The sequence below is a fragment of the Phragmites australis genome, chromosome 16, assembly GCF_958298935.1.
Source record: "Phragmites australis chromosome 16, lpPhrAust1.1, whole genome shotgun sequence".
NCBI lineage: Eukaryota > Viridiplantae > Streptophyta > Magnoliopsida > Poales > Poaceae > Phragmites > Phragmites australis.
The window spans coordinates 7,685,480-7,705,269 of record NC_084936.1 but is presented as its reverse complement, the minus strand read 5'-3'; the positions used below and the strand labels follow the sequence as shown (position 1 = coordinate 7,705,269).

The 19,790-nt window shown below is 40.8% G+C and overlaps 2 protein-coding genes across 9 annotated transcripts; one reads left to right on the top strand and one right to left on the bottom strand.

Annotated features, from left to right (window-relative positions):
• Positions 1 to 341: 341 nt before the first annotated feature.
• On the bottom strand, positions 342 to 3,211 carry LOC133895721 (methionine aminopeptidase 1B, chloroplastic-like). Of its 8 annotated transcripts, none has more exons than XM_062336214.1 (10): positions 3,073 to 3,211; positions 2,896 to 2,980; positions 2,510 to 2,750; positions 2,169 to 2,330; positions 1,900 to 1,941; positions 1,734 to 1,805; positions 1,580 to 1,659; positions 1,057 to 1,151; positions 917 to 964; positions 342 to 710 (listed from the first exon to the last, which is right to left on the bottom strand). In XM_062336214.1, exons 1-10 carry the CDS (start codon positions 3,116 to 3,118, stop codon positions 562 to 564), a joined length of 1,020 nt encoding a protein of 339 aa, XP_062192198.1. In that variant the 5' UTR covers positions 3,119 to 3,211; the 3' UTR covers positions 342 to 561. The 8 variants fall into 8 exon arrangements, 5 of the variants coding, with proteins under 5 accessions (XP_062192198.1, XP_062192200.1, XP_062192201.1 ...); XM_062336216.1 differs by having other exon boundaries at positions 2,862 to 2,980; positions 3,073 to 3,188; XM_062336217.1 differs by having other exon boundaries at positions 2,510 to 2,742; positions 2,862 to 2,980; positions 3,073 to 3,188.
• A 5,794-nt stretch (positions 3,212 to 9,005) lies between these two features.
• Positions 9,006 to 12,765, top strand: LOC133896507 (B3 domain-containing protein Os06g0194400-like). The gene is made up of 7 exons (XM_062337138.1): positions 9,006 to 9,445; positions 9,528 to 9,644; positions 9,757 to 9,788; positions 9,893 to 10,061; positions 10,176 to 10,382; positions 10,890 to 10,971; positions 12,498 to 12,765. The coding sequence occupies exons 1-6, from the start codon at positions 9,137 to 9,139 to the stop codon at positions 10,932 to 10,934; spliced, it is 879 nt and encodes a 292-aa protein (XP_062193122.1). The 5' UTR covers positions 9,006 to 9,136; the 3' UTR covers positions 10,935 to 10,971; positions 12,498 to 12,765.
• The last annotated feature ends 7,025 nt before the right edge of the window (positions 12,766 to 19,790 follow it).

Below are 19,790 nucleotides of genomic sequence, written 5' to 3'. Positions count from 1 at the left end.
TGGGGTCTGCACATCCAAAACCCAGAGAAAAAAAAACCCACAACTTCGATCAGCTTAGCAAAAAATCAAATCAAAATCATGCAGTCATAAATTAGACAGGTATTGCTTAAAAAATCTGTAAACAGATAAATAGCATATCTCTTTAATCGACAAATCTTTCAAGAAATCCTGCCCATGCGCCTTCTAAAAGTGCTAGCCCGTGCAGGCAGCCGCACGGGTCGACGGACTAGTTTAACAAGTTGGACTAATCTTTCAAGAGATCCTACCCATGCGACCGGCTAGTTGGACTAATCCAACGTCGCCAAATACTCAAGACCTTGAATTTCAGTAGGGAGCTCTAATGTCACTTGAATATTGTGGTCGACTCTTTCATTGCCTCCGGTCCCAGTAGAATCCAAGTCTAATTTCATCACCCTGAGATACTTAGACAAGAACAACACAGGTAGGGATCCTCGAAACACTTGAAGTGATCCAAGTTGTGATACGATAGAAGCACTTGTCCCTGATATTGTGGCATCTCCTGCACCACCAACTTTCGCCCGTCCATACGCTCCGCTGATGCTACGGACACCTCGTGAGGATCTCCGCGCCGCCATGGGTGACCAGCACCGTGTGCTCGAACTGCGCGCTGAGGCTGCCGTCCACCGCCACCGCCGTCCACCCGTCGTCCCACACCACGCACTGCGTGCTCCCCATCGACAGCGTAGGCTCTGCATATGCAGTCAGTTCAGTATATACACATCGACAGATCTCGCAGCACACAGCAGATACGTGAGTTTCATTCAGTTCGGGACACGAGCTATCTGCTGCATCACACCGTGAATGCTTTTGCTGCATTATCTTTGGAACAGGATTACTGAAGCCTGAAATGCGAAATTACTCATGCATCAGGATGAACACAGGCATAGTTTCGTACCAATGGTGAATGTCTGCCCTGCGACCATGAACCCTGGCTCGTAATCGTCTGCCACGGATGCGCGTTCAGTAAGTACTTCAGCATTCTTCTGATTGTATCGATTAACAAAAATGATCGGAGAACTCTAGGAGGTTACTTACAGGTATGCCATATGATGGGTTCACAATGGAATATCCTACCAACCCCGTGCCCAACAAAGGGATCGATGCCGTAGCCGTACTTGTCCGCGTGCTCACTGAAATTGACCATGGGGAAAGACATTCAGTGATAAGATGATTTCATGGCACTGACAATAATTCAGCTCCAATCACTTTGTGTTTGGTCGAATAACAAATACTGTAGTTTCTGATTGTGCTTGTGTGTATAAACAAAAAATTCTACGTTGAACACGGAGGGCCGAATGTTCATATGGTACCAAAAATAACTGACGCTGACAAATCTTTTTTTCTTCTTTGTGTTTCGGGTCATGATAAGTTTTGGTATCTTAAGGTTGCTGATTTGGCATTCCTAACAATCAAACTGGCATTCAAATGCTATGCACTGTCATCAAACAATATCATACTTAGAAGATCACCTAAGTAAAAGAAACAACTTATTTATCTGCAAATTAACAAAGCATCACGTGATTCATACTTATACATTTCATCGGAAAGAGACCACGACCTTATTCTCTGTCCAATCTCCTTAAAACTAGCACCATGTTTGCAGGCTAATATGCCCCTCATCATGCACTCTTCAGTGACCTGTTAACAGACAAAAGAAAAGAAAGGTTCTTCGGATACAAGTTGAAACTCTGCGTCAGGAAGTAAATCCACACCTTTACGAGCTGCTTAGCAGATTCATCAACATCTCCACAGAGGTAAGTTCTTGAGGTGTCCCCATGGTAGCCCTGGAGCAATACTCCATGTCACTTTACGACACCAACATTTGTCGGTAACCAGATTGATCGAAAATGTATCTAAAGAACAGATAGTAAGACATACGTCCAAGTACACAGTAATATCAATGTTGATAATGTCCCCATCCTGCAAGAAACAAGCAGGGCTTTTCAGCTCAAGAGAAAATCTAACAGTTAAACTAGCACATGGAGGGGGAAACAAGGAACTAGAAATGATTTCATTAAGAATAAGAAAGGCACCCAAATTCGAGGTCGAAGATGGCTTTAAACTGGGTGGCGGAGGTGTAGGTACACAGTTCTAAACTAGCACATGATTGCAGAATAAATAAAGAGAGAATTGGCTCTTGTTCCAACCTGCAGCTTGCGTGAATCAGGGATTCCATGGCAGGTGCACTCATTCACCGAAGTGCAGACGCTCTTTGGGAAACCGCCGTATCCAAGGGGGGACGGATAGGCGCCGGCGTCAATGATCATCTGATGCACAGCTCTGTCGATCTCATCCGTCGTAACGGAGGGCTGACAGGAATAGACGATCGATCTCAGATTTTCTTTTCATTGGCCACTAGTAACCCATTACTAAGTAGACAAGAACACAAAGAACACATAGACAGAAAGAAGAACAGAATAGAACATCACACATGGCTGACAAATTTTTCTGGAGAAGATGGATCTGATCCGTAAGATGCTCAACTCACTTTGACCATTGTTCCTGCATATTGTAGAACCCGAGCAGCGAGCTCACAGGCGGCACGCATCCGCGCAATGCTCACGCTGTCGTGCATCTGCCGGTCAGGGTCCACGTCTGGGAGACGATCTGTGCCCACGTAGGGTGGCCGAGGTATGTGGTCCGGCACCGGAAGGGAGGCGCTGACCGCGCCGCGCCGCAGTGGCTCCCTTATTCTCTTGAACCCTTCAGAGAAATTCACCTCTGCAGCCCTTCAATTTGATCAGTGTAAAATGTATCACGAATTCATGATCGTGTATTCGTGTCACAAAGCAGCTAGCATGTGTACAATTATCAGAAACTTTGGGATTTGAGGCAGAAACCGGAGCAGTTGCCGATGATCGTTGGGATGCGCACCTGCAGACGATCCTCTTGGCTTCGTCCAGTCTCTGCCGCGGATTTCTTGCTGCCACGCGGAGAGGCTCCCGATAGGCGGCGTGATCTGGGATCGCGCGGCGGTGCGTGAGGCGGTGAGAGCACAGTAACAGTCGGGATGATGAGGTAGAAGGAAGGCGCAGCGGCGAGAGCGCGCACCTGGACGGTGGCGGCAGAGGGGGGTGGTGAGCTCCGCCGCCGCCATCGCCGTTGTTGGGTACCAGGTCGTGGCGGATGGCGGGAAGTGGGTGAGGATAAGATGATGACAGGTGGAGGAACCGATTGGCTGGGCCACTTTACTCAGAGAGTTGAGCTCGACAATTTTACGCTTTCGTGTGCCGTTTACGTCTTCGCACCTGATGCAAGGTTTGAAATTGATGGAGAGACGTTCGTGATGCCAACAACAATTGTCCACACTTTTGGTTTCGTAACAAAATTTGGTGATGACTTCGAAAATCCCTAAAATACACTTTGGCAAGCCAAATGTGACGAAATTGCTTTGCCTTTTTTTTGCACTACAAAATATGGTTTGACCGTGATCCAACAAACCTCATTTTGTCTTCGGAATTGAATGGACAAATTTGCAAACTTTTATTTTCGGATCATCATATACTTCAAAAAGCCGTGGCAATCCATTTTTTTCTGTCGAATGCTCCACAACCATGAGGCCCTCTTTGGAACAAAGGACAAATAGAGGAATTTTAAGGATTTGAATCGGAGCCATTTGGAACAAAAGATTGGATTTATTCAATTCCTATTAAGTGGCTTGTTTCATAGAAATTTTGAAGGATTTCTAATATGAGGTCTAACATACTGAAAAAATTCATTTGAATCTATATCTCTCCTCTGGTTCCTGTGTTACATCCAAACGTTCTATTAGAAACTTTCCTGCATTCTGAATTTATGTAGGATTACAAATACTAGGCAAAATAATCCTGTATTTTTCATAATCCTACATTTTTTTTATCCTATATTCCAAAAAGACCCAGATGGTCACTCCCATGTGAAACCAGTGTTTTCGCTATTTTAGTGATTATGGAGACTAATCAAAACCTATTGTTTTACCCTTCCGCCTCACTATTATCTGGATTATTGTAGATTTCCTGATTGTCTATATTTATTTTCTCATATATGAGTCTCAGAGTCTACTGCTGTGTAACATTTTTTTTACTAGCAATTACACACATGTTTCACACAATAGGAATTAATCCTGGATATAGAAATCTGAAGAAGTAAAAGAATATAGCATAACAAAAGAGAGATTTGCATATACGAAATTCACAATATGATCATGTAATTTCAAGAGAGATGAGAACGGCGAGTACTTGGATATGAGGGTGGAGGGGTCCGTATCGTTCAAAATTGGCCGTTCGTAATAACGCTATGAGGAGGGTCAAAATAGTGATCGAATTGTGAGGGGATAAAAATAATTCTCGCATAGTACATTGGCATGAACATAGTGCGACGAAGATGACTTCTGTGGTAGACAGTGGTGGAGACAACGTGCGGGCGGTGACATACTCTCTCTAAAAAGCTAGCACTGTAGGCAAATTGTGGGAGATTGTGCACTCTCTAGAGAAACCGGTAATGTATGCGAAGTGTTGGAGGTGGCACACCCTATGAAGAAACCCGACAATGAATGTATGGAAGACAAATATTGGACGTCCAGATTTGAAAGCAAATAATAGGATATTGAATGTATTTTTGGAATGTATGGAAGACAAATATTGAACGTCTAGATTTGGAAGACAAATAATATGAGATTAAATGTATTTTTGAAAGGGAGAACGAGGTCCAACTTTACGCGGTGACTATCTGGTTAGTTCGGGTGGACAATGAAGATCGATCACATCTGCTACAACTCGTATATTTTATAATAGTATAGATATTGCCACATGCCATCCAATGTTCGAAAAGACTAGATTTGATTAGTATCATGATGGGCTAAGGGTTTACAAATTCGTTTTATAGTCGAAAACCGTGACCTACCAAATTTTCGAAATTCACGAATATCGGAAAACTGCTCAAAATTTGGTGAGAATTCGACCAAATCCACTCTATCAATTTTGTGAAATTCGATGAGAATTCAACCGAATCGACCATTTAGTAACCGCTTGAATTCAACGAAAACCGATCTGAAAGGATCGAATGGCCAAAGGGGAAGGTGAATTGGACTATTAAAAATTTACTCCTACTAAATTCTAGAACAAATAGCAACCTTAGCCTAGATAAATTGAAATATGACTACATGATCACACTAGAAGGAAGCATGAAAAACAAGTAAGCTAGAACACAAAGTAACTACGGAAAGTAAATCTTGCAAGTAAGTAAAATGCTCAAATATAAATACGAGAAAGTAAGTAGATGGACAAGAGAACACATATTTTTTCTGAGGTATCGAGGAGTTGGCACTCCTCCTAGTCCTCGTTAGAGCATCCACAAAGGATATCGCTCCTTCTTGAGTCACAAAGTCTCAAGTGCTCACTCATAATTGTCACTTCTCTATCCCTAGATTGGCAGGCATCAAACTAAGCACATAGCTCTTTCAGGAGCTCACACAAGAACTCAAAGAGCTCACCAAGACACCTTCGATCACCAAAGATCGGCTAGGTGTTGCTAACCACCAAGATCATGCCTAAACTACAGCTAGATGCACACTTGCTACTCTCCAAGCACTAACTATGCCCTTAACTTTCAATTAAGAACTATGAAATTCACTCAAGTGCACTCTCTTACTTCTTAATAACACGCATAGTATATGAGCTCTTCTGGGGTCGCAAGAGAGCCAACTGAAACCAAGTGATGGGGGCATTTATAGACTAGAGATCTAAATTTAGCCATTGCCTAACAACATAGTTTTCTGTTAACATCGAATGATCCGGTGAGTATCTCCTCAAAATCACCAGATAATCCGGTGAGCACTACTTTCAAAACCACACTATGCCAGCTATCATCAGTCATTACTGCTGATAATAGTTCGGTGCAGCCATTCATTGAGCACACCTTTAGCACCGGACCATCCGGTCAGTTAACCTTCAATTTTTAAACAGTTGCAACCTCCTCTGCAAAAATTGCTCCGGCGCTCATTTTGTCCATCACCGAACCATCCGATGAACTGAGCAACTTTAAACTATCCGAAATAATTTCTCTGCAAAAATTAGTTTGGTGATTTCTCTTTGCCTTCACTAGACAATCCGGTGAGTGTAGCTTCTGCTGGAACAAAAAATTCTTCTCTGCAAGAAATGCTTTGGTGCTCCCATTTTTCCATCACCGGATAATCCGGTTAGTTCAGCTTCAATTTCACTTGGAACAAAAAAAAAATCTGCTGAAAAAGCTCCGATGCTCTCACCATACTATCACCGGACTATCCGGTATAACACTTCTCAAAACTTTGGCCACGTGTCACTGAGAAAAGGTTCCGATGAATACCACACTTATACACCGGATCACCCTGTTCACTCGATGTCTTCTGTTCTAGATCAAGGGACAATAATCTGGTGAGAACAGAAAAACATAACATCAGACATCTGGTGGGGCTAAATTCACTAAGTTCGTCCAATTCAATCTTTTCTTTAACTCTAACTTCACGACATCTCAACCATAGCCTTCTATGAGCTACCTAGTGCTAGAATTCTATAAACGTGCATCAAACCAAGTCTAGACTCAACTAAATTAAGTTACTACTCTTAGCCTCTCTTTATAATATGATCAATAAAACTAAAAACAAACCTATACTACTCTATATATCATTTATCTCCTTTGTGACACTTAAAACTAGAAGATCCTTAATCTTAATACACATGTCTTTTGATCATCTATATAATCAACTTAGGAACCAAGAATACTTAATCATCATTGTGAACTAAATTTTTTAATATCCTTCAAAATAAATTTGTTAGTCACACTGATATGGTTATCATTAATCACCGAAACACTTACCACTTACTTAGGAGTCTAGATGCTACATCGATCAAATTACACTAAAAACTGTCTGTATTTCCGCATTGGACGCATTTCGAATGAATTCTTCAAAAACCATTCGATTTTCCCGATTTGCTGAGCGTATTTCCCGATTTGCAGTAAAGTTCAACTAAAAAACCAAAAAACGGCTCAACCTTATAAAATCAGTAACTAATTCATCCGAGCTTCAGATAAGTAAAATAAATTTTGTTGGTTTTCTTCTAACAAGATCTATATGATAAAATATTTATACTTATAAAAAATTGATTGTTTTTTATGAGAAAATGTATTTGCTAAACCTAGTTAAATGCATAGTTAATTCTTTGCTAATCCAAAAATAATGAAACCAATTTTGTTAGTCTTCTTTTATTTGATCCTATGTCTTTTAAAAATATATTAACTCATGAAATAGTTATTGTAACATGTATGATTATATAAATGTATTGTAACTAGATTAATTCATAACTCGCACATCACACCTCCAAAATTAGTGAAACCACTTATATTAGTTTACTTATACTATGTTTGATGTAGAAAAAATAATTGTAGACATGAAAAATTTAATTACAGTATTGTTTCTTAACATGTTCACTTTATGCTTATGAACTTTGTAAAAACCATGAAGAAATTAATAAAACTCTAAATGAAGTGAAACCAATTTTAAAGATTCTCTTAATATACGCTCTATACAAAAATATGTGTTTGCATGTTAAATTTTTCCTTAATTTGATGGGCCAAATCATCATGTTCATACGGGTCCATTTCCGTATTTTTCTTTTTTTTTCCCCAAACTTCTTCGCCATGAAATATGATGTAAGCGACATTATTTTTGAATTTTTTTCACAGAAGGTCTTAGAATTGTCTCTAGTATTTTTAGATTTGTTTTAAAATTTTGAATTCAAATTCAAAAACTGATCTAATTCATAATATGGTGCGGATCGAATTGACCGAATATTGCGAATACCAAGCGGTTTTCGATGGATTTTCGAACCCTGGATGGGCTCCATATTCTCAATAAGTTCAACGCGCACTTTTTCCTATTTCCATGCGCCACCTTTTCTTTTTATTTTTTCACCATTGTTGTGGTAAATACTAGCTTTCACCTGGGCGAAGGAGTGCACTGGCCCTAGAAAAAAAAATTGAATCTCAACTATCAATAAATCAATTTTGTATCTTGTGCACTACTTAATTCCAAATATGTGTATCATCCAGACTTACATATGTTGAAGTGTGCATTTAGATCATCCACAATTAAAAAACACGATCACAATTCACGACAGATAAGCTTAATCAAGCAAGGGTACATACTCACAAGTCCTCAAAGAAACGAAAAATGTTTCCGCAAAAAAATAGAAAGAGAAAAGAAAATTCACACATGGAGCGTGTCATCGAATAAGACGAGTATTTCCGTTCAAAAGGAAAGCATATGAACTGATATCTCCTGTGTTTCTCGTAATAACGAAAATGCTTTGGTTATACTCCCTCCAGTAACAAAAGAATATTGTTGGTTAGTACAGTTAATATGTTTAAACTTTAACCATTAATATATTTTTAAATATTTTGATTCAGTTTTTGAAAATAATATAATTAGATTTGTCAAAAAAAAGTAGTTTCAAAATACTAAAAATTTGCTATATTCTGCATACATTTGATACTATTAACTAATGATTAAAGTAGTGTATTGGTGATGGTGTATCTAAAAACGATACTGTTGTGTGATCGGAGAGAGCAAGTGTTTGTTTGACAGAGCTTTCTCTAAATTCTATATGAGGAGTGATTCTATGGAGGAAGTAATTTTGTGGCTGAAAATTATTTTTTAAAATAAAATATATGGAGAAAGTGATTATGTGCGGGAAGTAATCAGTAGAAGCTGCCTTTTCTAGCTTCCTAACAATTTCAGAGAATCAATTTCACAGATTTCACTTAAAAAGTGAAAGCTAAACGCTACCGTTTAAAAAAAAAATCTAATTAAAAAAAACTACTCTAAAGAACTATGCCAAATAGACTCACTGCAAAGCACATAATAAAACCAGCGTGGCGACAGTGACGAGTGGGCCTCTAATCTTCTTATACGGCAGCACACGCCACACGCCCGTGTTCCCCCAATTCCTCGAAAGCCCCACAAAACCCCTCGTCGGTGAGTCCAAATTTTGAATCTCGGAGCCCTTCGTCTGCCACCTCCGTGCACCCGGTCCATAAACTCAGTGACCTAACATAACAACCCCCGCTACAGACGGACGGCTTCCCCTGACGCTACCGGTTCATGGATCGGATCCACAGGATCCCCTCCGCAATTGCCCCCTCCTTCCCCTTCCTTTTTTCTCTGCTCCGCCGCCGCCGCCGCCTCTCCTCTGCTCCCCCGTTCCGTTCACCTCCCAAAACAGCTCAAACAAATCGAAGTGGGGGAAGAAGAAGAAGAGAGAGAGAGAGAGAGAGAGATCCAATGGCGGACGCGGTGTCGTACGAGGAGCAGCGGCGGAGGCAGGTGGAGGCGAACAAGCGGAAGCTGGAGGAGCTGCAGCTCCACCACCTCTACGCCGCCGTCCGAGAGGCCGCAGCCAAGCCCTCGCCGGTAGGGCCGGTTTCTTTTCTTGGCCAAGATCTTGCCTTGCTGCTGCCGTTGGGATTTTATGATCCGGGGTTGCATTTCGCAGGCCAAGTCACTGAAGCGGAAGGCGCGGGCGCCGATGGATGCAGCCGGTGGGGAGGCGATGCCGCTCCGGCGGTCCGGCCGCGTCGCCAACCTACCCGAGCAGCCCAAGTACCGCGAGGTACGTGTTGTAGGATCATAGATACGACCAAATATTTCATCTTTCCTCTTCCTTCGTCGACTAGATCGCGAACTAACCCAAGAACGCGTCTTTGATGGGTGTGTGTGTGCAGGTTGTTCCTGATTTCGAGAGGAAGGTTAGGAGGTAGGCGCATGGATTCCTGCTCCTGATCTATCGATCCATGATGATGATGCGCACTAGTGGTAGTTGATAGCTATTGTGATTTGTTTCTCGTTGTTCTTGAGCAGGACGTACGGCACGGGGAGGAGGGACCTGGCCAACCGGGTGTACGCGACCGATGATGAGCGGAGCTACGCCATCGCTAAGGCAGAGGAGCTGGAGGACGAGCTGGGCTCCGTCTACCCCATCTTCGTGAAGCCCATGACCCAGTCCCATGTCACCGGAGGTTTCTGGCTGGTAAAGTGGTGGAAGCTTCAATCCGATGCATACCGATCATGTGCTGCAGTCAATTGGATTATCATTCACCCCCCACGGGGTTGATTCTTGTTTGGTGACCTGGTGAAATGGCAGGGCCTCCCGAGGCAGTTCTGCCAGAAATATCTGCCGAAGCGCGACGAGACGATGACGCTGGTGGATGAGGAGGATGACGAGTTTGATACGCTCTACCTCGCGCCGAAGAAGGGCCTCAGTGCCGGATGGAGAGGGTTCTCCATCGAACACAAGCTGGTTGATGGAGATTGCTTGGTCTTCCAACTGATTGAGCGGACAAAGTTCAAGGTGAGATTCTAAGCTGTTCAACGTGGCTGGCTGTTGTCATCTGTCATCCTCATGATGTTCAAAGGTGAATTTTTCCCAATAGCTGTGCAATTTAATTAGCCAGCTAGTGATGTGGAGTTGACAGAGTTTTTACCGAAATTGGAATTATTATTTTTTACATCAATTATTCACGGTTTTGCACATGTAGTAGATCTAAATTTTTCAGTGGGGCTACCATGTGTATCTACTTGCACATGAATTATAATTAATATCTAGAAAACTATGTCAAATTTGTTCATAAAAGAAACTAAAGTTTGGCTTGTTTCAAACTCAGGATTTTTGCAGGACACAGTTCTACTGAATTGCTCGATTTGAAACTGGTCTGAAAAATATTTGCAAATGTCAGATTTCCTTGTGGTCTGCTGTCGATAATACGGTTTCCATTGCCATGTGTCATTAAGGTCTAACCAGGAGAAATTTATATATTTTACTGCTGACCATGTAATCTCTGCTATGCAAATGGTGCAGGTCTACATAATTAGAGCAAGCTCCTACTATGAAAATGATAACTGATGAAAACTGGGAGCTTCTAACATGGTGATTGGAGCAGGTAAGTTGTGACTATCACTGTTTGCAATGGCTGAATGCATGTTTAAAACATCCACGTCTGAAAATGACAGTGAAATGCTTTTTCCCTGATTCCTGATTCACTGTTGTCTGATATCACCTGACAGATGAAAATTACTCCCTCTATCAACTTTGGCTATGATTATATGTTAGTAAAGGTTATCAAAGATATAATGTATAAATGTACTTTTGGTAACATGTCTACTATCATCGATTCATTTCCATGTGACAAATTCAAATGCATTGGTTATAACCATTGCATTCTAAAAGAACATCACTTTGGAAAATGAAGGGGGGGGGGGTATAAAATTGCTTATAACCAAACTTAGCTGTGTTACCGGTACTGTAGCTACTTTAGACTAAAAGATGTTGGACGTTTCTTCCATCTCTTAATTGGTTTTAGACTCAGCATTTGATCAGCCATACTTTGTGTTGTGGACATTTTTGTCGGAAGGACCTACAGGCGCCGGAGCAAACCGAAGGATCAGCAGGCGTTGGCCATAGAGATAAGTTAGAGATAAATTAGTATTGGTTAGATTCATTAGTTAGAGATAAAGATTGTTAGTAGTCTAAATCAGAGTTGGTTAGTTGGAGATGTGTTCGGTTAGTTGAGATAGAGTTGTAATTGGATCGGTTAGTTTGGGATAGAGTTGTAATTGGATAACCGGCTCTATATATTGGAGCTCAGGATTGATCAGCAGCAATCAATGAAAAACTTGTTTAAGTCCACATAATGCGCTGCTCAGAGCCTCTTTGAGAGGGCGAGTCCGTATCCCTAGCCATATCACTTTGACACTTATCGTGTTACTTCTGTTAGCTGTGAAAATACAAGGATTTATGCAGTTGAAGTGATTTTATCTAAATCTTTCAAAGTATTCACATAGAAAAGCATGTCTCTTTAGGACAGATTGCTTCTTTGGCCAAACTATTTGATCGATTAATGGAACCTTTGTAGAGTTCCTTTTTTGGGTACGTGCAGATTCTCCATGGCCTTTCCTTCCCCAAACACAGTATTTGAACTCTGTGCTCCACCTTTCTTTTTGTACATGTGTAGTATATGAGGTACTTTCACAGTCATTTCTCTATTATTTTTAGAAAATTACATTGCTGTAACATTGACAGCATAAATATGTTCTAGAAATATATTGCAGTATTAATTAGTGGTCAAAGTTAAGTTTTGGGGAAGGTGACGTTGTCCAAAATAACATCTTTTATGACTGGAGGGAGTATGTTCCGGTTGCTAATTCATCCAAGAGCTTTAGCAGTCATTTGACTTGTACTTTCCCACTCATCTGCAGTAGCATAGAATAAACTAACTATTATAGCAGATCTCTAACAATGCTGTTCCAGGTATGGAGGTGTTTTTCCTTGTTTAACTTCTGGAATGTTTGTAATGATTACTGAACATTTTACAAGTTTCACGATGACGAAGTTGGTACTTTGAATCAACATGCCCGTCATACATGGTAGATTGATGTTGACTTGTTTCCTTGTTCCTTTCTCATTCAGTGCTGGAAATGGTGTACTTGAGAAGACCGGCGTGAACTGGATGGAATAAGTTCGCAGATGGAGATTGCTAGCCGTCTTCAGCCTTTTGAGTGGCAAAATGTTCAAAATATTAACTTAACCTATTCTGTACCAGCTGTTACTTTGTAAACTTCTTATTTGGCCTTACAGAGTTCAGAAATCTGCACTATGTAAGGGGATGCGTATGGCAACTGACCTCATTTTGTAAATTGATTCTCGTCCTTGTTTAGCTTGGTTCCATTTTGGGTGATGTTCAATCTTTTCTGCGGTTCATTTTTCATAGATGTTTGGTACCTCTGAGGCCCTGATCTTGGCATTATGATGCTAAAATCCAGTCCTGTTAATTGGAGAAGGCTAGCTATTTACTGTTTTTTTCATGCATGCCTGTTCATTAGAGTGGGATAGTTCTAGCTCTAGACAAACTGTCAAATGGTGTGTGATAGGACGATTAGAGATGCCATGGTACCATAAATATGTGATGTGCTAATTTGCCACACCCAATGCACCTCTCAAATAATTTACTTCACAAATAAGTGACATTTTGGATATTGATACGGTCTCAAAACACAATTTTGACTATTTTTTATATTATAATATATTTATAAACATAGTAAAAGTATATTTATATGGAAGTATTTTTTTGAGATAAATCTACCTGTATTATTTTTAAACATCCAAATTTAATACGTAAAAATAATTTGTAACCAAATTTTGGAATAGTTAATTGCACGTAACTTAAAACGATATTTATTTGTGACGGGAGGGAGTATATATACAAACCTAAATTGATCACTGCTGTTAAAAAAGTTTCTCAACATTTATTTATTGTAGAGACAAAATATTACCATACCAATGTGTGTAAATGACACTGCAAGCGTAGAATTTATAGTTTTCCCTGTTCTCAGTGACAATAGCAAGTCACAGTTTGGGCCAGTAGCACCTTGACGATTTTATGCCTACCTTGTCTCCCTTTCTTTCAATTACCTTCATGGCCACTCTATGCTTTGAGTTCCGGCAGCAGCCAGATCTCGAGTTTTTTTTTTATTTTTTTAGTAAAAATTTAAATAAATAGGTTCTCGGCGAAGGTATTTGTAAAATTAGGCGTCTGGGGCTGCAGTCCTCTGAGAGGGCGGTTACGGGTCCTAACCGCTCCCTGAGAGGGCGGTAGGCCTAACCGCCCCCTCAGAGGGCAGGTACGGCCTGCCCGCCCGGCCCAGCGCCTTACCGGGGCGGGAGGTCCTTACCGCCCCTGCCCGCCGCGCCGCAGTGCCCGTCCGGCCCCCTCTGCTATAAAAAGGCCGAAAATTGGCCAAAAAATTATAAAAATCCAAAAAAAAGGAAAAGTTGAGAAGAAAGAGGAGAAGAGAGGAGAAGAGAGGAGAGGAGAGGGGAGGAAGAGAGGTCGGCGAAGCCCTGCTGTATTTGGGCCGCGGATTTGAAGGAAAATTTCGGGTAAGTCTTTTTTTCCTTTTTATTGTTGTTAATTAGTACAGTAGTAGTATATGACATAGATTTTAGACATTTATGACCTAGGGTTTAGAAAATTATCAAATTTATTTAGAAAATGGTACGATAGCAGTTCAATATAGAATATTATTTTTAGTATATTATTTTTAGTATATTATTTGTAGTATATTATTTTTAGTATATTATTTGTACCTGTGGACGTAGGAGGCAACAGTAGATGATAATTTGCAAACCTAGGGTAGCATTTAGAAATTATTTTATCTGATAATCAGAAATATAACTTGTTGTCTTAACATGTGTTATGTTTGCAGGTGTTTCCAGGGATGACAAATAAATTAATTTTTCAGATATATTATGGTGAGGGTGAAATTAGGTACGGTCCTAATGGTGTAGATCTGTCTGGATTTCGTCATGTCAAATGGCTTAGTAAAGCTAATGAGAGGACTATTGTGGGTGTGTGCAAATGGCTCATGCGGTTTTTCCAACTGGATCCGCAGCAATATGAGCTGAAGTTGAAAGCTGTCCTGAGACGTGCTAGTTATGGATACTTTGGTGAGCTTATTCCCATCGAAGTCACATCAACTTGGAGGCAGTATGTAGATATATGCTGTGAACGTGGCCTACCGCTTGTTTTGTTAGCTGAGGCGTACCTGAAAGATCAAAATGAGGTGAACTCTGCAGAAGCAATAGTAGGACCAAGTGAGGCAGTGAAAGATGAGTCAGAGACGGCTAATATAGGGTCCAGGGAGAAAGTTGGTGATGTTCCAGAGCTGCAACCGATGGGTGTAGCTGATGAAGGGGAGCACATCCCTAGCATCATTGAAGATATGGATTTGGAGGATGAAGAGTTGGAGGAAGGCCTTGCCGATGGGGATTCGTCTGATGAGGAGGGTGATGCTCCAGTTCTTGCAGAGTGGCGGGATCATGAATTTTCGAAGTTGTTGGTTAGCGAGGCTGACCAGATACCGTGGCAGTACCATAAGAATGAGGTGTCACAGGGTGCTATGTTTACAAAAGAGGCAGTTATTGATGTAGTGAAATTCTGGTCGTTGTCTCTTCGTAGGCAATTCAAGGTTGTTAAATCAAGTAAAAGAGAGTACGATGTGAAGTGTTTGGTGCCTCAGTGCCCTTGGCGAGTGCACGCATTTAGATGGAAATGGGTAGACTACTGGCAATGCTCAATAGTTAAGGAACATAATTGTCACATTGAGAAAATAGAGTTCGCCCACCGAAACTTGTCTTCTGCTTTCATTGCAAATGTTATGTACGGAGAGATTATGGACAACCTAAGGTATGAGCCACGATCAATAATCCGTGCTATTGAGCAAAAGTTTCAGTACACAATAAACTATGCGAAGGCATGGAGGGCGAAACAAAAGGCTATCGAGATGAGGTTCGTTATATATGAAGATTCATATCACAATCTACCTCGTCAATTAGCCACAATTTGTGCAAGAAATCCAGGCAGCTACTATGCTATCAAGCATTACCCCTCTACTGATGTGGAGTACAGCGAAAAAGGAGTGTTGCAGCGTGCTTTCTTTGCATTCGCTGTAACTATCAAAGCATTTAGATATTGCCGACCCATCATATGCCTAGATGGAACATTCCTGACTGGAAAGTACAAAGGGCAGATTTTGTCTGCAATAGGGGTCGATGGTAACAACCAAGTCCTGCCACTAGGGTTTGCTTTCGTGGAGAGTGAGAACGGGGACAGCTGGTATTGGTTCCTAGAGCGGGTTAAACATGCAATTGTTTTTGACCGAGCAGATGTGTGTCTCATTCATGATAGACATGCAGGATTGTTGCAGACTTTGCTGGATATGCAACATGGTAGCGTGCGACGGGGTGTAGCAGTACAGTGGCCCGATCTCAAAAGCAGGCGGTGCATGGGCCATATGGGTGCGAACTTTTACAGACAGTTTAAAAACAAAGAGTTAATGAAGCTCTTCAAGAAGTTGTGCAGTCAGAACCAGCAACGTAAGTTCAATGCATTATAGGCAAGACTTGATGAACTGACTCTAAAACAAACTGCGGAGGCTGCACCTAACGGTGATGAACCAATAGCTCTCGGTCCTCTCCCAACCGATACTCCGCAGATTGTAAGGAGATCGGGATCATCTATTAGGAGCTTCTCACAGTGGATACGCAATGAGCCGAATGAAAAATGGGCTCTGTTGTACGACAGTGGTGGTGCAAGGCATGGAGTAATGACTACAAACCTTGCAGAGGTTTATAACTGGGTCATACGAGGAATGAGGTCCCTACCACTAGTTGGAATTGTAGAAGGCATTTTGCATGGAACCTGTAAATACTTTATTGATCGGTATGCAGCTGCTAAGGTTGTAATGGAGGACAATCGTATGCTTTACGGGCAGATGCTATGTGAGTATATGGAGAAGGCTAACAAGAAGGCCCACATGCATCGCGCAAATCAAGAGGGCACTGCGGAGCACAGGTTCAGTGTCCTGTGTTGGGATAAGGGTCGGAGGGGGGTAGACGTGAGCGGCATGTTCAAGAGTGTGTGCTAAGGAGTTGGACATGCATATGTAGTTGTCAGAAGCCACAATTACTCCACAAAACTTTGTACACACGTCATAGCTGCGTGCGCGGAGCACCATATGCTTCCCAGGCAATATGTGTCACAATATTTAAATATCAAATACTCAACACCTGGAACCAGGAGCTGTATGGTTACGGCATTGTTGATACTTTTACAAGTAACCCAGGGCCTGCAAGAATATATGTGCCTGATTTGGGAAAGATGAAGAACGCGCCGGGTCGAAGACAAACTCGTCGGATTCGCAACGATATGGATGAATCCGAGGCTGGTCCTAGGATTAAACGATGCAGTCAGTGCAATGAAGTAGGTCACACTTATAAATATTGTAACCCGACATACTTTTCTTCCCTAAGGCATGTTATGATTAGGATCAGTGCACTAATAAGTAGGTCTTAGTGCGAACCGTACATGCCACCTTTGTTTCTTCATCGTGTCGTCGCGGTTACAGTGTATTATAATGTTTTTACCCTATGTTTAATACTATGTTTGTTCTCGTTCGCACCTCATACCCACGTAAAATGCTGCGATTACTAATTACTGATTTTTTTATCCGGCTATTACATAACCTACTCTAAATTTAAATTCTTAATTTCCTTAGACCCCTTCCTTTTTATTTCTTTAATTACACAAAAAAATAACATTTTTAAGGACAAAATGGAAAAAAAATACATTTTTAGAGGAAAAAATGCCCCTAACCGCCCCCTCAGAGGGCTACAGGCGCCTAGTTTTACAAATACATCTGCCGGGAATCTATTTATTTAAATTTTAACTAACCAAATATAAAAATAAAAAAAACTCGCGAGATCTCCACGCTATATCGCTGGCACCCTTTTGTCACGGACGTGGGCCTTGGATGTGGGCTGCGAGACATGTCTGTTGGGCTGGCCCTTTAGCCCAGTTGTTCTGGAGGTGATCAACACACCATAAAGGGAAGCATCAGCAACTCAGAGGGACATCGATGGATCCAATACCAGAATAGCTTCTTCCTCCTCAAGCCATTCTCTTCCTCCGCTCCGATCTCTCCAGGCCATCTCCACATCCCAGTCTCCTTCCTCCGTACCTAGTCTAGAGTTTTTTTCCTCATCTGTACTTCCCTATCTCGAGTTGTATCCGTATGGGTTGCTGGACTTGATTTGGGGCAATATATTCCTCCGAGCTTAAGGTTGATCGATCGGGACGGTGACACCTTTATACCTTTCCTAGCTCTGGATTAGAAGTGCCACCACATTTTTTATGGAGTAAAATTACAACACATCATGTTTTCATGGTCAAGTGCCAGAAAAACCAAGTACATACTATCACTCAACCTCAATATTATGATATAATTGTTTCACGAACCGAATAGAGTTTTTCGCATTGTAGTCTCACTTGTAAGTGGGATGCAAGTAGGTTCTTCTTGCCAGTAACTAACATATAGAGCCACATCTGCCTATAAATGGGGCCAAGATGTGAAAGAACTTTTGTTTCATTGAGGGTGGTCTCCACCATTGCGTGGCTTTCGTTGTTGCCCTCATCACCTTCTATGCCAATTCACCTCACCTCCTCATATCCATAGCATGGGTGACTGTATCCACAAACTTACTGCTTAATCTCTGTCACCCATATTAATTCTATGTTTGGAACTTCGAAAGTTCTAACTCATAGTCACCATGGAGAAGAACACTCTTAAAAGGTAGATACCATGTTCGTGAAGATCTTGCTACAACGGAATTACCAATATTATATATTTTTTTAGTGGAAAGCATTGAAAATCATGGGAATCCTCGTATATTCCAGCCACATGTTCTTTCCTCGGTATCTCTTCGCACATATGATTTACTTGCCAATTTATTTTGTTGGTTTGATACTTATAAGTCGACTATCGAGGATTTGGTTTTATTGTAAAAGGAATTACATTTGTAAAACCCAAGATTTTGTGGTCCAAGTTTGAATAAACCAAGGTATCTTAGCACGTGACATTTAACCCTAGTGTTTGTGGTATACTTGTTTAGCAAATTAAAATCCCACCCTGACAAATGTGCTTCAAATCTGGCCTATGGATCTGACATGCAAGCTTGTGTGGCGCTACATGCCTACATGTCAGCATTCGACATCCGATTTAGAGTACACACGTATAACGTGGATCAAGGGTTGCTTGAAAAAAAAGTGATAGAATTTATTGTGATCTCATTTCTCACGGGCTCTTGGTTGAGCCACTGAGGCAGTGCCTCGCGCACCATACGGGCCCAGGCTTGTGGTATACTTGACCTTGCTCCCATCCCCCCATCTTATTTAGCCCGTGAGTTAAAAAAAAATATTAGACATGGTGTTATTTACAAACTCAAATTATAGCGATGTGATGTATCATATAAACGCCGTCGAACGAATATGTAAAGAGTGATACCATAGTTTAATTTTAAGTAGTATCTAGGAATGGCATTAGACATATTTTACCCACGTGTCTGCATGTAAAAAACCCTAATAGATACGAGTTTGGGTTTCCCTCATAATTTATTTATTTATTTTTATTAGTAAAACGGGTTTTATATTCGTAGCCAGTAAGGAGACGGGGAGATTGGAGGATGATGATGAATAGTAAAAGTAAGTAAATTATTTAATTTTTAGGATTTTTTATTAGATGATAGGACTACATAAGAGTAGAGGAAGAGGTGACGTAGGAAACAACTCGTATTTTATTTAATAGAGATTGTATTTTATTTTGGGAAAAAAAAGACATACATGGGAAATTTGGAACAAATAGAAAGAAGAAAGCAAATCCTATTTTACGGTCATCCTTCTTCACCTCACTGCCTTGCTTGTTACTGGAAGCACGGTTCCAAAAACCGACGGTAACCGACCTTCTCGATCCGGCTCGGTTTTAGAAACCGAACGGTAACCGAATTTCAATTCAAAAAATTTGAAAAAAATAAAAAAATTCAAAAAAAATCTTTAAAAAACCTAGACACAATTCTAAGATCTGCTGTGAAAAACTTTTCAAAAATAATGTCGTTTGCATCATATTCTATAGGGAGGAAGTTTGAAAAAAATGAAAAAAAAATTGAAGCGTGCGGCTCAGTTATTAACTCGTGTTAAGGAAAAGTTTAACATGCAAACACATATTTTTCCAGTGTAAAACGTATTTTAATAGAATCTTTAAAATTGATTTAACTCTATTTAGAGTTTTATTAATTTCTCTATGATTTTTACAAAGTTCACAAGCATAAAGTGAATATGTTAAGAAACAACATTGTAATTAACTTTTTCAT

What these genes read in the sequence shown, in the direction of transcription:
- LOC133895721 (XM_062336212.1), bottom strand. Translation starts at nt 3,118, where the DNA reads ATGGCGGCGGCGGAGCTCACCACCCCCCTCTGCCGCCACCGTCCAGGT. An exon ending in GATCATCGGCAACTGCTCCG is followed by an intron (nt 2,751 to 2,861) that starts GTTTCTGCCTCA and finishes ATCAAATTGAAG; the next exon opens with GGCTGCAGAGGTGAATTTCT. An exon ending in CTGATTCACGCAAGCTGCAG is followed by an intron (nt 1,942 to 2,168) that starts GTTGGAACAAGA and finishes TGTTTCTTGCAG; the next exon opens with GATGGGGACATTATCAACAT.
- LOC133896507 (XM_062337138.1), top strand. Translation starts at nt 9,137, where the DNA reads ATGGATCGGATCCACAGGATCCCCTCCGCAATTGCCCCCTCCTTCCCC. An exon ending in TTCGAGAGGAAGGTTAGGAG is followed by an intron (nt 9,789 to 9,892) that starts GTAGGCGCATGG and finishes GTTCTTGAGCAG; the next exon opens with GACGTACGGCACGGGGAGGA. An exon ending in TTGAGCGGACAAAGTTCAAG is followed by an intron (nt 10,383 to 10,889) that starts GTGAGATTCTAA and finishes CAAATGGTGCAG; the next exon opens with GTCTACATAATTAGAGCAAG.